General features: G+C 40.8%; 1 protein-coding gene across 1 annotated transcript in view; it reads right to left on the reverse strand.

Moving 5' to 3' along the window:
- Window positions 1-508: 508 nt before the first annotated feature.
- The window catches only part of ADRA1D (adrenoceptor alpha 1D), a 123,280-nt gene continuing 105,928 nt past the window's right edge, over window positions 509-17,860 (reverse strand). Inside the window, exon 2 of the mRNA XM_075191832.1 lies at window positions 509-1,272. Coding sequence (XP_075047933.1) covers window positions 713-1,272 — 560 coding nt within the window. The 3' untranslated portion in view covers window positions 509-712. The remainder of the gene's footprint in view (window positions 1,273-17,860) is intronic.

Consider the following 17,860-nt stretch of genomic DNA (forward strand, 5'->3'; position numbering starts at 1 on the left):
TAGTAATCACTAATAATATGAGGTAACTTGCATTTTAGGTCTAGTGGTCTTTCAATCATCATCAAAATATAATTATGTAAAAATTACCCAGCGACATACAGGAACACAATCAAACATCTCTATCAATGTATATGTAAGAACCATTTTTAGTTGTTCAATGTTCAATCTAAGCAGCTATTTAGAACTTAGAGGGAAAGTTTCCTTCCTGCATAGCTGAAAGGTGGGCGGGGATGTGTTGTGTTGATGCAAATTGTAGCAGCAAGACCCGCCCACCACAATGTACAAAAAGAGTGGGCGGGGCTATGATGACACAATTCACTTTATTGTATACCTTACCCCTCCCACTTTATGAGTTAAATTGTGTCCTAAACTCACGCCCACCCCTTAATTTTTTACCAGATCCCACGCATTTCACAGCCAGACTTTTCTCCTATAATTGTTTTCACCCACGTGACTTCACAGGAAATACTGGATGATAGATTCAAAACAATATTATCACTTTTCATTATATTCATCTGTTTTAGTGTATGACAAGAGGTACATGATATCTTTATTTTACTTACCAGCTTATACACCACAAACTCAACACAGTGAAAACCTCTTTGACATTCTGTTTTTTTCATCCATTATATTAATACCAAAAATCATTAAAAATCTATTTTTTTTACACAAATATCACCATGTTTACCCCCAAATGCAGATAAAATGACATCTAAATATCCGTTTCTCTGAGTCCGCAACAGTCACTTAGATCGTACATTTGATGCTCAAGTTCCGTAAAGTCACTAGAGACAGCCATGGAGATCGACTCAACTTCGCTCTTGTAGGCTGCCGACATGTTACTCTTAGTCGAGCTATTCTTTATTTTGTTAGAAATGTCATTCATTTTCTCCTTCAGTTGAGAAGAAGAGTTTTGGAACGGAGAGAGAATTTTCCAACTATTAAAATCCATATTTTTCCTCTTGGTAGAGATTCCGTGGTTACCCGGATTGAAAATAAAGGAGGAATTCATAGAAGAATAGTCAGTGTTTTGTTCTGCTTCTGAACCCCTCCTGGAACTAGTCATGGATGTTCTCCACTGATGGTCGTAGACCCTCCAGAGGGGGCGCCGTTTTCTGCGACAGCGACACCTCAGCAGTCTGATAAAAGCTCTTTTGAACTCCTTGCTGGAACACGGGTATATGATAGGATTGACACAACTATTAAAGTACCCCAACCAGAAGATAACTTTGAAGACACCGTCTGAAGGCTTCAGAGCTGGAAAGAACGACCCTAAATATAGAAGAGAACAAATAGAATGTGTCAGAATATCAATAAAAAGTAGAAGATAAGGAAAATTTGTACCCTTTAACATGCAAAATACAAATGTTAAAGATATGTTATAAAAATAGAGGGTTTTGGATTAATATTTAGGATTGTTTTGTGTAATCAATGGTATTAAAAGTAAATGCATGTCAACATATATCAAAGGCTGCATATAACTAGTTGAATAGTATGCTTTCACTCATCTGCAGAAGGCTTCTATGTTAAGAGAGAGGTACTGCTCTGACAGAGCAGACACAGAGAGACTGGCAAGCTTGCAGACTTGCTCTGCAGAATTGCAATGTGTGGATTGGTTGATTCATACGCAGGGGCAGGGCCAGTGATATCACAGCAGCTAAAATGACTGCATTCTCAGCTTCTTGACCTGTCTCAGATCCCACCTGAAGATGTGGGAGGAGCTTCAGCTTTCTGTAATGGAGCCGGTAATTAATACTTTATTGTATTTAAAGAGCTGTAGTGTTATATCAGAGTAACACTGAAAACTATGTTATGTTTTATATCAAAAAAACGTTAAATATAGTGTTTAATGGTCCTTAAAATTTGTTTATCTCTTTTATGCTGACTTGAAATCATTGAATATATAAATATATCTATTCTAGCAATAAAAAGGTATAAAAATGAGCTTTTGTGCAAAATGTTATTTACAGATATGGTTACCTATACCTTCTGAAAATTATGTTTAACCCTTCCGCTACTAAGGTTTTGGAATTTTTTCCCCCAAGGTCAGGAAATTTTGTTCGTATTTTATTTTGGGATCATGCACATGAACATATTCCTGTTTTACATACTAAGGGAACGTCCACAGAGACCCCTCGTGTCAGAGATTTTATCGGAATCCCCATAGAGTTGCGCAGAAAACTGAGCGGAGATTGCTACCATAATGGCCGGAAATGCGCGGAGCAGACATGGCGGTCATCACCGGCAGCTGAATCTCCCCCTAAGCGTCAATATGCCTTTTTCAGGACAAGATTCACTTTTCATTGTTACTTCACTAGGAATTAATTTTACACACATCATAAATAAATACATTAAAATAAACATGTTTTTGTCTAATCATATCGTTCAATTTCTGCACAAAATAAATCAAGTGAGTAAAACAAGCATATGGTTTAAAATGTGGACTATCACATGTAAACTAAGACCACAACATGTATGACCAGCACACCCTCAAACCATGAACATACGTGTAAAAGATTCACATAAAAACAGTAGGTACATCTCGATGACAGGGGGGTGCAATCTATCACTTAGAGCTTTTGGGATGATAATCGCAGATATGCATTGGGTGGCATAAAAATATAAAAAATAATACTGATAATAAAAAATATTATATAAATAAATATATATGTGTGTGTACTAATGTGTATTATTACTAATGTTGTAGAGTATGTATATTTATATAGTAATTATTACATTTATTTATAGCTACATAGATTTCCTCTTCTAGTTTGTAGTGAATTATACTGGCCAGAAGGGGGCAGCAGTTATCAGGACAAATTGATCACAGATAGCCTGCAAGTATATTAAAGTTGTTTAATTTTTTTCTTTCTATCTTACATAGGGTAGAAAATGAAGGTTTTGATCCTACATAGTTTTCTCCACCTTAACCGAGCAGCATATGTTTTTACATTAACACCATGAAATTCAGGTTAGGGATTGACAATTGCTATATCCTTCCTGGTGGAATTGCTGTTTTCAGTTGAACTGAATTACGAGTGACTGTAATTCACCTCCAACTGCTGCTGACAGTCTGTGCACATGAAACGAAGGATCGAATCCTGAGATGACGTTTTTACCGTTTTAAACTCGTTTATTACAATTAAATGTTAAATTCAGGCCAGATTTTTAACCTATTTTTTGGGGGGAGAAGTCAATGTTTCCATCTGCAGCTGTAACTGGTGCTGTTTTACTAAACTCTTTTTGACTCTTTCTTTTTTTTCTAGTCTTGTTTTATTGTGCAATAATTCGATCACTATGTTTTTTTGAAGTTTGTTTATTTACAAAACGTGAAGCAACAGTTCACCGTTAAGTTCAAGACACTGAATATATGTGAATATGAAGGTTGTGTACTAACGCTGCGAACCTTCATCATCATCATCATCATTTATTTATATAATGCCAGCAAATTCCGTAGCGCTTTATAACTGGGAATAAACACAGTAATAAAACAATACTGGGTAGTACAGACAGACAGAGAGGTAAGAGGACCCTGCTCGCAAGCTAACAGTAACTTTTATAAGTCTAGTGCCAAAGTTCTGACAGAACTGTCTTATCACAGGATTCCGGATGGTCTGTCAATAACTTGGGAGTCTCCCGAACATTCCGTCAGAATAGGCAACTGTGTTCTATGACCTACACCGAAGCACTCACCCTATGAGCTACATTATTGGTGTACATCCCATTATAATGTAAGTGGCCAAATGGTTAGCACTTCTGCCTCACAGCACTGGGGTCATGAGTTAAAATCCCGACCATGGCCTTATCTGTGTGGAGTTTGTATGTTCTCCCCGTGTTTGCGTGGGTTTGCTCCGGGTGCTCCGGTTTCCTCCCACAATACCAAATAAAACATACTAGTAGGTTAATTGGTTGCTATCAAAATTGACCCTATTGAAACTTTCCCAACTCTTACTGTATCGGTATTCAAAAGTAACCAGGATCCAAACAATATCCTTGGCTGTAAGTCAGCGGGGTTATTCTATAAAATGGAATAAAAAAGATGCAAGAGTAAGAATTATTACAATTTTCTGTAAAAATTGTAGAAAAGCACTTTCTTCTTTTTAGTATTAGATAAAATCTCGGAAATGTAAGTCAAACTCTACAAAAATAACCTTAAAGTGACTTACTTGCAAAAAGTTATTTAAAATTTAGCTTTACTCAGATGGCAAAAAAGCGATTTTTATAGTAGTTTTCCAGAGTTTATCAAAACAATGATCATCTTACATGACTTAAAGATCTCTTGAAAATTATGTCACTTTCTATAGAAGACGACTTTCAGTTAAGTAACATTTAATTCACTTTTTGTTTCTGTTATAAAGTAATTTATAATAGGAAATCCCCCCCCAATGAATTCTAGCTTTGAACCTAGTCCTTGTAGGATACTCTGAGAAGGTATTTACTTAGCCGGAGCAATTATTTTCACAACACAGGATACTAGCCCAAAAACATACTAGCAGGTTAATTGGCTGCTATTAAATTGACCTTAGTCTCTCCCTCTGTCTGTGTGTATGTTAGGGAATTTATACTGTAAGCTCCAATGGGGCAGGGACTGATGTGAGTGAGTTCTCTGTACAGCGCTGCGGAATCAGTGGCGCTATATAAATAAATGCTGATGATTATGATGATATTTATGATTGACAGATAAAGCTAGGAATAGAATAAGGAATAGAAAGGTGAGGTGAAACCTGCACATGCCCATTGAAAGGATCTGAAAGTGTTACCATGCACGGAGATTGATGGCTTTGAAGCCTATTCCAGCCCTAAGAGTTGTGCACAGACCTCCATCTGCTGCACCTTTCAAGATAAATCGATGCTTAAAGTGTTGCATTATTGTTTTTCATGGCACGCCAATGACAAGAGCCCAAGCTTGTTCCTGATCTGAATTAAACAAAAAACAAAGTGTGTTGACATTGGCTGTACTTTGGTTACGAAGGCATCATAACACAGTTAGGGAAAGTGTTTCAGTTTCATATTCTTCAAATATTTGACTCGTTAAACTGCTAAGGTGCTCAGTGTCTCAGATCAAAAGACCTCCGAGGACCCCCTGTCAACTGAGCAAACGCAGTTCACACCGAGTAAGAAAACAGCAAATGCCAGTAGGTCATTGAGACCTTGGGTTCCTGCAAGAAAAGTCAATGTTTATTGATCGGTTGTCTGAAATTAGAATTTTTTAGATGGGTACTTAAGAGAAAAAATACTATACTATAATATTACCAAGTATATGTGTTATGTGGGCAGCACGGTGGCTCAGTGGTTAGCACTTCTGCCTCACAGCACTGGGGTCATGAGTTTGATTCCCAACCATGGACTTATCTGTGTGGGGTTTGTATGTTTTCCACGTGTTTGCGTGGGTTTACTCCGGGTGCTCCGGTTTCCTCCCACATCCCAAAAACATACTGGTAGGTTAATTGGCTGCTATCAAAATTTATTACCCTATTCTCTCTTTGTCTGTGTGTATGTTAGGGAATTTACACTGTAAGCTCCAATGGGGCCGGGACTGATGTGAGTGAGTTCTCTGTATAGCGCTGCGGAATTAGTAGCGCTATATAAATACCTGATGATGATGTGTTACCTTTAGAGGTAAGCAAGCTTGTGATCACATCTAGCCTGAATTGAGTCTTTTGTAGCTTACGTTATCTCACAGAGGTGTTTTTGGATGAGGGAATCTTTGAGCTCCATTTTACCATTCCGCGCTGTGTTTGTAAATTCTCACTTCTGCAGAATTTACAGAGCAATGACATTCAGTTTAATATGCTCTGTGGTGTTGTTGGGGTAGGGCTAGCGCAACAAATTATGTCACGATGAGTAAATACAGCACCTGGCATTCATACAATTGATCTGATGTTGATTTGGGGCACCAGAATGAATATTGCGAATACCGGCAAATCATTTTTTGGTAACTAACTTTTTGTCAAAAACAGAAAAGATTTTAGTAAAAACACAGGCCAAAAAAATGGCAGAGAAGTCAGTACAGAAGTGGAAGTTGGTCAATCAATTTCTAAGTTCACAGCAGGTGCTTCAAAGGGGCCACCGCACAGCGCGCCGAACAGGAGAAGAGGCGCCGCTGACAGAATGGTGTGGAAGACCCAAAGACGCTGGGTCAAGTTGAGTATCCTGCGTTGAGCAGGTAAGTATAACATACTCCTGTAGGTCAGGCACAAGGCCCATGGGCACAGTTCGGGCACTAGGCACGTGGCAAGTAGAGGGCACAAGGCCCTGGTCCATTAGGGATAGGTAGGTTTATTTAAGCACTTAAGTATCTGAGCCCTGAGTCTCACAGTTAGTGAGATTGGGCACTAAGCCCATAGTTAATTAGGTAGGGCCTAGTGTCCATTGTAAGTGGGGCACAAGGCCCCTAGGATAGGTTAGTGGGCACTAGCACATTAGTTACTTAATCTGGGCACAAGTCCCATTAGGCTGGGCACCAGGTCCATCTAGTAGGAGGGCATAAGGCCCTTTAGTTAGAAGGGCATAAGGCCCTATAGGTAGTAATTTGGGGCACAAGGCCCCTAGGTAGTGAGGGAGGGCATTAGGCCCTTAGTTAAGTTGGGCGCAAGGCCCATTAGTTTGGTGATTAGGGCACAAGTCCCTTAGTTAGTTTATAGGGCACAAGGCCATTAGTAGGTTGGAAGCAAGGCCCATTGCTAGGTAGGGCACAAGACCCACAGCTAGCTGGGCATAGGCCCATATAGTAGGAAGGCGAAGGCCCTTTGTGTAGTGGTGAGCTAGGCCCTTGATAGTTATTTGGAGGCACTAGGCCCTATGCTGTTAGGAGGGCACTATGCCATGGTTAGCGTAGGAAGGCGCTAGGCCCTTGAGGTAGAGGACCATCTGGTTCCTTGTGAGTGTAGTGATACGCTGAGAGTGGCATATGAGGCCCCTCTACCCGGTCCTGAAGGGCACCCAAAGTCCTGAGCCCCAGAGAGGTGGGCAGAGGTTCAGGCAGAGGCCTGCGGAACAGCTGAGTAGCGGCAGATATGGGTGGTCCAGGATGGGTGAGGACTGGTCAATGGCAGGTAACATGACAAACTGTTAGTGTTGTTTGTATGTAAACTGTTTCTTTTTGGTATCCTTCTCCTGTAGGACCCAAAGGCCTAGCTCCAGCAATGGGGGGCGCACTGGGGTGAGCAGAAGCGAGGTCTCGTTCCTGAAATGCTGTGAGAAGGACACAGTGTGTCTCGTAGTGGTCCCTCAGGACCGAGTGAGTTCCTGGGGTGTTGGGAAGGGGATTGCAGTTTGTGTGACTTTGTCCCTCTAGGCACCCGTTACACTTACTCTGAACAGTGAGAGCCCCTACACTGGGTCATACGTTCATGTGTTTTTAAATTGACAGCTAACTTACCAAGCATTACCACAGGAGCCTCCAAATGGCAATACAGCACCAGCACTCCCCATCAGCTACTGACACCAACGTGCCTCTCAAACAAATACAGAATTGAAAACTGCTAGATCAATTTATAGGTTCACAGCAGGTGCTTGAAAGGGCGAAATTATCCAGCAAGGAACAAACACAGAGAAAAATCCCCCAGCACACTACTATAACCAGTAACGGAGCTGCTATTTCTACTTGTACATAAAATGCAGAAATCTCAGTTACACACATTTGTAAATATATGATAAGCCACCCGCCACTTCACGGCGCTTCTGCTTATAGGATGGTCCTAACTGTAAACAATGAGAGTCCCTATATACTGGGTAATACATTCATGTGATTTTAAGCTGAGTGTTAACTTACCAAGAGGTACCCTGGAGATTTCTGCATTTTATATATAAGAAGAATAGCAGCTCTGTAATTGGTTCACAGCGTGTGCTGGGGGATTTCTCTTTGCATTGGTTCCTTTCTGATAAGAGAAGTCATCAACTACAATTTAAGCAATCAAATGCAAAGCCGGGATCCTCTACTGGAACTTTGAAAAGTTGTAAAAAAGACCCAATCGAGCCGTGATAAGGTTATGAGGAGGGTAAAAGCCTTACTGAAACATGCCAATCAAGTTACAGGAACAAGCTGTCTTACGCATTGGTGGCATTAAAATATTAATGAGCACCCAGAGAAGATAATACCCTTATATAGGGGGGTATTAATAGGATAAAAATCCCTATCTCTGGTGAAAACGGATGTTGCTTCTCCCTATCTGTTAGCCCAACCGGTTATGAGAATCGCTGGCTATCTACGGCAAAAGCGATGGCGCGATATAGTAATTGAAGGAATGCTTTAGTTATTTAAATAAAGCCTTTTTTTCAAATAGGAATACCTGTAAAATAATCCTTACATTCTTTTTTATGTTGAAAGGTGAGCTGATAGCTCAAGTTCAGTTCCACCGCACATGCGTGAACTGGCACACACACAGACACATGTATAGATGTATAGACTGGCTACCAAAGCTGTAGGACTCTTCTTCCCACTGCTAGCCTGTATCACCTGGAAAATATCTTCTAGACAAATTGCGGCCATCCCTTCCCCACCTCTTCAAAGATAAAGCCTGCTGGAATAACACTGTTACCCCACAGCAGTGGGCAATAACAGAGTAACTGGTTTTCAAGGAATGCCATAATGACAGCTAATTGCACTCTCGCCAGACCCTATTGCATTGGGGTAACAGCATGGTGATCATGCTCCCTGCTGGTTTCAAAACTGGGACATTTAAAGCAGAGCTTCTGACTATCCAAGTTTTACCCAGCACGACTTCCGTCTGAAGCTCTGCGCCCCGAGGGAGAGGTCTGAGGAGTGATGAGAGTGGGGAAAGTCTAGCAGGTGGCTGTGATAATAATGCTGCTGGAACTCCATCAAACATCCATCCTACAGTGTGTCTGGGTCCACCAACATTCTAAAAGAGCCGTGGACAATGCATTCTGGAAGAAGTGCATACTCAGCTGACCAGCTGCTGCTGGGGTGCAGCAGGGTAAGCAGCAAGGGCACACGCAGGATTTGTAGACTGGGGTTTCCACACCACTCCGCCAGTGGGTGTGACCAGCATGCATGGGGGTGTGGCTATAATTTTAGACAGTGCATGGCTGCTCTCCAACTCTTCCTATCCCCATATATACATGGGCAATACTCCCTGCACTACTGTTAGATGCACACAGCTCTCCCTTTTCAAGCAGAGCTGTGTGAAGCGGGAGCAGGGTCCAGCCACCTCAATTATACAGTGCCCCAGGCTTGGGGGGTTTCCAGGCACTAGGAACCCCCCCCCCCCCCTTGGATTGCCTATGGGCAGGGCTTCTTATTATCACAGTGTCACCCAACACAAATGCCCACTGAAGCCCTGCAGGTAGAGAGGGGCCATGGGCAGAAAGCTTACATGGTTGTATGGGGAATTATTAATGGAGACTTTAGTGGTCCTTTAACAGTCACCATCTGGTCATTTAGAATACAAATCAAGAACTAAGAACAGAAAAATTTCAAGCAAACACAGGAATATTACTTCATCAGCTCTCACAAATTATGACTCAGAATTGGCAACTAACTAAATTTAGCGACAGTATGTAAAATAATATAATTTCACCAGTAAAACAGTAAAAAAACACAAGACAAAACAGAGGTCAATAAAAAAAAAAAAGATCCATTACTGACACTAAAGGGGAGGTTTACTAAAGGTTTTTAACAGGAAAAGTGGAACTCTTGCCCATAGCAACCAATCAGATTCTAGCTATCATTTTATAGAATGTACTAGATAAATGATAGCTAGAATCTGATTGGTTGGTATGGGCCACACCTCCACTTTTCCTTTGTAGAAGCATTAGTAAATCCAAGACTATACACTTAGTAATGTCTGGCAAATGACTTTCCGATGGTGTAGGGAACTGAACTCCTTACCTATAATCACTAAGACCTATTTTGTTAAACATGTTGTTTCTATGTTGTCTTCTGGCCAAATTTTGATATTGCATAATAATGTGTCGGCAACATAATCCCACCGTCAGTGAATTTTATAATCCTTTCAATAAACATATTTTCAAGAGCTGAGAACCCAGCAGTGGTACCATGTTCAAAACAGTTTACTTTTATATGGGATATTTTAATAAAATGTCCCCAACCACTGGTGTAATGCCTCGAAGCTCGGATTATTTTATAGCCCATCTCACAGCTCAATCTAGTGAAACTAATCACAAGATCTTACAGGCTTATCCAAAACTCACACTGAGGCTAAAAATAAATCCAAATGATAAGATTATATGTATTCTTTGGTCAAAAGTGTGTCAGCATGAAGAGGAATTATTTAGGATATTCACACCATCGAGCAGCAAAGTGTTTTTCAATAACAAACAAATGCCCACAATTTAATTTAGAACACAGACCAATATGTGTGGTACTGGTTAGATTTACATACAAAAATAGGGATTATTCAGGATCAGTGGTGGAAGTGGGGTGTGTACGCTGGTACGCTAAATCGTCACTTCTCCAACTGCTTAGATTGTAAAACTATCAAATTCTATTCACTTACATTCTCAAGACCTCCCCTTCTAAATCACTATACCGCCACTTCTAAATCACTATACCGCCACTCCTAGATCATTATACCGCCACTTCTAAATCTCAATACCACCACTTCTAAATCTCCATACCGCCACTTCTAAATCACTATACCGCCACTTCTAGATCTCCATACCGCCACTTCTAAATCTCCATACCGCCACTTCTAAATCACTATACCGCCACTTCTAAATCACTATACCGCCACTTCTAGATCTCCATACCGCCACTTCTAAATCTCCATACCGCCACTTCTAAATCACTATACCGCCACTTCTAAATCACTATACCGCCACTTCTAGCTCTCCATACCGCCACTTCTAAATCTCAATACCGCCACTTCTAAATCTCCATACCGCCACTTCTAAATCTCCATACCGCCACTCCTAAATCCCTATACCGTCACTTCTAAATCTCCATACCGCCACTTCTAAAACACTATATCGCCACTTCTAGATCTCCATACCGCCACTTCTCAATCACTATATCGCCACTTCTAAATCACTATACCGCCACTTCTAGATCTCCATACCGCCACTTCTAAATCTCAATACCACCACTTCTCAATCACTATATCGCCACTTCTAAATCACTATACCGCCACTTCTAGATCTCCATACCGCCACTTCTAAATCTCAATACCACCACTTCTAAATCACTATACTGCCACTTCTAAATCACTATACTGCCACTTCGAAATCTCCATACCGCCACTTCTAAAACACTATACCGCCACTTCTAGATCTCCATACCGCCACTTCTCAATCACTATATCGCCACTTCTAAATCACTATACCGCCACTTCTAGATCTCCATACCGCCACTTCTAAATCTCCATACCGCCACTTCTAAATCACTATACTGCCACTTCTAAATCACTATACTGCCACTTCTAAATCTCAATACCGCCACTTCTAAATCTCCATACCGCCACTTCTAAATCACTATACCGCCACTTCTAAATCACTATACCGCCACTTCTAAATCTCAATATCGCCACTTCTAAATCTCAATACCGCCACTTCTAAATCTCCATACCGCCACTTCTAAATCTACATACCGCCACTTCTAAATCACTATACCGCCACTTCTAGCTCTCCATACCGCCACTTCTAAATCTCAATACCGCCACTTCTAAATCTCAATACCACCACTTCTAAATCTCCATACCGCCACTTCTAAAACACTATATCGCCACTTCTAGATCTCCATACCGCCACTTCTAAATCTCCATACCGCCACTTCTAAAACACTATACCGCCACTTCTAAATCTCCATACCGCCACTTCTAAAACACTATATCGCCACTTCTAAATCTCCATACCGCCACTTCTAAAACACTATACCGCCACTTCTAAATCTCCATACCACCACTTCTAAAACACTATACCGCCACTTCTAAATCCCTATACCGTCACTTCTAAATCTCAATACCGCCACTTCTAAAACACTATATCGCCACTTCTAGATCTCCAAACCGTCACTTCTAAATCCCTATACCGTCACTTCTAAATCTCCGTACCGCCACTTCTAAATCTCCATACCGCCACTTCTAAATCCCTATACCGTCACTTCTAAATCTCAATACCGCCACTTCTAAATCTCCATATCGCCACTTCTAAATCTCAATACCACCACTTCTAAATCTCAATACCACCACTTCTAAATCCCTATACCGTCACTTCTAAATCTCCATACCGCCACTTCTAAATCTCCATATCGCCACTTCTAAATCACTATACCGCCACTTCTAATTCTCCATATCGACACTTCTAAATCTCCATACCGCCACTTCTAAATCTCTATATCGTCACTTCTAAATCTCTATACTTCCACTTCTAAATCACTATACCGCCACTTCTAAATCTCCATACCACCACTTTTAAATCTCCATACCGTCACTTCTAAATCTCTATACCGCCACTTCTAAATCTCCATACCGCCACTTCTAAATCTCCATACCGCCACTTTTAAATCTCTATATCGTCACTTCTAACTAGAGATAGCCAGGTCCGGTTCCCAGAGAACCGAACCCACCCGAACTTTGCCTATCCGAGTACCGAGCTGAGTAGCGGTACTCTCCCGCCCACTCCGAATCCAAATCGAGGCCGAACGTCATTGTGACGATCTCGGGGCTCGGTTCTCGCGATACTTCAACATTATAAATACCTGCCTCCACAGCAATCCATCGCCATTTGACAGAGGGAGAGAGCAGGGTGTAGTCACAGGCTGATTAGAACAGGGACAGAGAATCCAATATTCTTCTTGCAATTGCTCTAACAAAAATCGTTAGAGAAGAGAGGAGGATAGAGGTTTATTATTTTTTTTTAATATTTGGCACTCCCCAGTGCTTTTGGGGTGTTCCCCATAATTGTGCATAAATATTTCTGGCTATCAAAAGTCATATCTGTCAGCAGTATCTACCAACAAATTTTTAGCACTCCCCAGTTCTTTTGGGGTGTCCCCCATAATTGTGCATAAATATTTCTGGCTGTCAAAAGTTATATCTGTCAGCAGCATCTTACCAAATAATTTTTACCACTACAAGTGCTTTGCGCTCAGAATGGATTCAAAGCAGTCCACATATAATCAGAATGAGCAACCAGGTTCTGTCACCAGTCCTGATGTTAGTGTTCCCAGTACGTCATCTGGCCAAGGCAATGTCAAACAACAGAGTGTTTCCAAATCAGTGCAAAAAACAAAAAACAAATTTTTTTTTACTGTGTTGAAGCAAAAAAGAAGTGTTACTGAGCAAAAGTTAAGTGCCGATAAAATAAAATTGCCAACATGCTTTGGCTGTTAGTGGCAGATCCAAAAATGTTACCGAGCCTACAAGTGGTGCACAACTACTGTTACGCGTCAAAGCAGAGCTGCAAGATAACAGTAAGGCATTGGAGGATAATGTTTCCTCTGAATCAGAAATGACACCGATCCCTGTGGAGAGTCCATCCAACAGTGGTATGTCTAATCGTGAGCATTCTGTTAGTGTACCCATAAAGAAGGGCCCTTTCAGCAGTTCTGCTGATGTGTACCTGAACAGCCCGAGTGTAGTCGGTGATACACAAACTGAGGATGCCACTTTGGAAATAGAAGAGGATGAGGGGGAGATTTATGGAGGTGACGAGGGCACTAATGAGGATGTTGATGATTATGATGCAGACAGATACCAAATTTCCTTTCTCAATTTCTATTTATATTCTAGATTATATAACGGCTGAATAATTTTCTATTTTATTCCTAGTGGAGAGGTGATCTGATGCAGACAGATACCAAACTGCCTTTGTCCATTTCTTTGTATATTCAAATTTCTAGTTCTACAGTTTATGCAGGCTGCTTTTTTTTCTATTTTACTACACGTGGATGGGGGGGGGGGGGGGGGGGTCTGATGCAGACAGATACCAAACTGCCTTTGTCCATTTCTTTGTATATTCGAATTTCTAGTTCTACAGTCTATGCAGGCTGCTTTTTTTTATATTCAACTACAAGTGGAGGGCGGGGGGGTGCTTAGATAACCACCAAAGTACCGTGGTCCATTTAATTTTACTTTCTAGCTCCACAGTCTGTGCAGGCTGCTTTTTTATATTCAACTACAGGTGGAGGGCGGGGGGCATAGAAAGCCACCAAAGTACCGTGGTCCATTTAATTTTACTTTCTAGTTCCACAGTCTGTGCAGCCTGCTTTTTTTACATTCAATTACAAGTGGAGGGGGGGGCATAGAAAGCCACCAAAGTACCGTGGTCCATTTAATTTTACTTTCTAGCTCCACAGTCTGTGCAGGCTACTTTTTTAATATTCAACTGCAAGTGTAGGGTGTAATATACACCCAAAGACGATGGCTACATTGCCAATAATCAAAGATGAAGGAGGTAGACAACCAGGTTTGACTGTATAATTTGCAGACAAGTTTTCGCATTAAGGATGGCCTACCAGGGATTAAACTGTTTTTTCATAATTTATTAGCTTTAGAATTACCTCACTTATCTAAGAAACTGGTGGAGCACTAAATTAGGTTATTTTAGACCAAAATTTTTTTATTTATTTCAAAAATAGCAAAACAAAACCAAAACCAAAACCAAAACACGCAAGGGCGGTTTTGCAAAACTAAAACCAAAACACGAAGGTAATCCAGATCCAAAACCGAATACAAAACCAAAACACGGGGGTCAGTGACCATCTCTACTTCTAACACACACAGAACCTGTCCTTCGTAACCATATAAAAAGTGAAATTCAGAATCTAAAAATACATTCCCAGGTGCCATTCTCCAAAATAGAGAACCAAAACTAGACTTGAAGATTATATCGCTGATACTTTGCGCTTCTGAGTAACAGCCTGTCCCTCTGTGAAATTCATTTAAATAAAATACAAACGCAACTTCTCTCATCTCTACCAGATCTAGACCATATAACCTCAAAATGAACCCATAAAGTTCCTTAACCAATCCATTGCTCCGTAAGACCCACACAGTCCCTCAAAATACCTCATCAATGCCTCAAAATGGCTTCTATGTTTTGTCCTATTAAACGTATGCATTTGGCTAAGTAGAATTTGCTAGATATCGAATGCAACTGTACAGCCCTCGGCATTACAGCCAACATGATTCTGTCCAGGTGCCACGCCATGATTCTGTTTTGTTTGTTTCTTCACAAGTTTGATATATTCCAAAAGCAGGAGAAACAAGTCATCCATTAAATTGAAAAGCAAATGCCTGATTGCTCTGAGTCTCCACCGATGGGTTTTTCAATCCACTGGACGATATCCCAGAACGAACAAACAATAATCAGCATCAACATCACTTTTCAAGTTTATTTAGTTGAATTAAACAACGCTGAAAGGGGACAAAGTATAATTTCACAAGTAAAAGGGCAGAATTTGATGTTTTTATTGATGTTACATAAGTGGGAACATTGAGTTTATCAAGTGTCTCCAGCGTTAGCCGCCTGTTGAGATCTCTGAGAGGTATTACGTAGAAACAAGCATTTAGTTGAATTAAGATTTTATACTAAAAGCTTCATTAAAAGGCTGCTCTACGAGGACCTAATTAGAGGGACGTGAGGGGAGAAGATGGCAAACAGGATAAAAAGATCACTATAAAGTAGCTAAAATAATTTAAAAGTCTTTTATTTGGCTTAAAGGTAACATGTCCCGTGTGATTACATGAGCGAGGATGGGTCTGCATGTGACAGAGGCAGTGACATGATGTGAGGAGGGGAATGGAGGCAGCAGGATGCCACAGACTGAGAGTTATATAGTGGAAGGAGCAGGGTCCCCAGCAGTACAGAGTATATCAGGAGATGTGTGATGTGTTAGTGAGGACAGGGCTGCATGTGACAGGGGCAGTGACATGATGTGAGGAGGGGAATGGAGGCAGCAGGAAGCCACAGACTGAGAGTTATATAGTGGAAGGAGCAGGGTCCCCCAGCAGCACAGAGTATATCAGGAGATGAGTGATGTGTTAGTGAGGACAGGGCTGCATGTGACAGGGGCAGTGACATGATCTGAGGAGGGGAATAGAGGCAGCAGGAAGCCACAGACTGACAGTCATATAGTGGAAGGAGCAGGGTCCCCCAGCAGCACAGAGTATATCAGGAGATGAGTGATGTGTTAGTGAGGACAGGGCTGCATGTGACAGGGGCAGTGACATGATGTGAGGAGGAGAATGGAGGCAGCAGGAAGCCACAGACTGAGAGTTATATAGTGGAAGGAGCAGGGTCCCCAGGAGCACAGAGTATATCAGGAGATGAGTGATGTGTTAGTGAGGACAGGGCTGCATGTGACAGGTGCAGTGACATGATGTGAGGAGGGGAATGGAGGCAACAGGAAGCCACAGACTGAGAGTTATATAGTGGAAGGAGCAGGGTCCCCCAGGAGCACAGTAGTGATGATCAGAATGTCAGAATGACACAGGAACATTGTGTTGTGAACTATACCTTTGTAAAAGACAACATCCAAACATCAAACTTTTTCTTACTTCCTGACCCACACAAAAACAACATATTCTCCCAGCAGATGCGCAGAAACGGTTAATCCAAGTCATGTAGATTTGGACACATACGTTGCTACAAACTGAATTTGATTTTCTGATACATTTAAACTTGTATCTTTACAAGATGTAAAAATAGAGACTATTATAGTTTAATATCCATGACAATTAAATCATGTCACAATAACATTTCATAAGTAACTTCTGCTAACATAATTAAGCTGGAATAAAAATATGACTTATTTGGCTCTTTAAAAAGTATTTTTATTACAAAATCCCTGTAACATGTCCAAACATTGTTTGCAAAAGAAATATATCTGTCAAACACTGACACAGGGGGTAATTTTAGACCTATATGCATCACTACTATTGTCTAGTTATTCATTGACACATAGGTCATGAGTTCAATTCCCGACCATGGACTTATCTGTGTGGAGTTTGTATGTTTTCCCCGTGTTCGCGTGGGTTTCCTCCGGGTGCTCCGGTTTCCTCCCACACTCCAAAAACATAGTAGTAGGTTAATTGGCAGCAATCAAAACTAACCCTACTCTCTCTCTCTCTCTGTCTCTTGGTCTGTGTGTGTATGTTGGGGAATTTAGACTGTAAGCTCCAATGGGGCAGGGACTGATGTGAGTGAGTTCTCTGTACAGTGCTGCGGAATCAGTGGCGCTATATAAATAAATGATGATGATGATGATGATGATAGGTATCAATTTAGGAAGAAGAGAGTTTCAGTAACCACAAGTTGCATTAGGTCCCTAAATATTTGGTTGTAGAGAGAGATATACAAACTTTTTTTTATTGAAAAAGAGGGATAGGCCGCGCTTCCTCCAAATATATGAAGCAGCCAAATGCGAACCTGAGAGTGTATGGGGGACCCCTAAACTCCCAACAATGTTAGATACGTATAAAAATAGTCAGGTTCTGGGCGCTTGTAAAGGAAAGATATATCAATTTAATATGGATAGGTCCACAATACGCTCCGGCCGGAACGAGACAGCTTAGATGTGTTAAACAATTAACATGCATCAATTGACACTGCTGAAAACAATGATAATGGTTAAAAAACACTACAAACTCAGTGTGATTGCAAATATGGTTAGAGTGCACTTGCAAGCTACTAAAATATGAAATGACAATTGATATGAACCACAATTTTTTTATTTTATTTTTTATTTTACAACTCTGGACATTATATTTCCTTACATTTTCTTTTTGCGGTTCATATCAATTGTCATTTCATATTTTAGTAGCTTGCAAGTGCACTCTAACCATATTTGCAATCACACTGAGTTTGTAGTGTTTTTTTACCATTATCATTGTTTTCAGCAGTGTCAATTGATGCATGTTAATTGTTTAACACATCT

This window comes from Mixophyes fleayi, chromosome 1 (genome assembly GCF_038048845.1).
Source record: "Mixophyes fleayi isolate aMixFle1 chromosome 1, aMixFle1.hap1, whole genome shotgun sequence".
Taxonomy (NCBI): Eukaryota; Metazoa; Chordata; class Amphibia; order Anura; family Limnodynastidae; genus Mixophyes; species Mixophyes fleayi.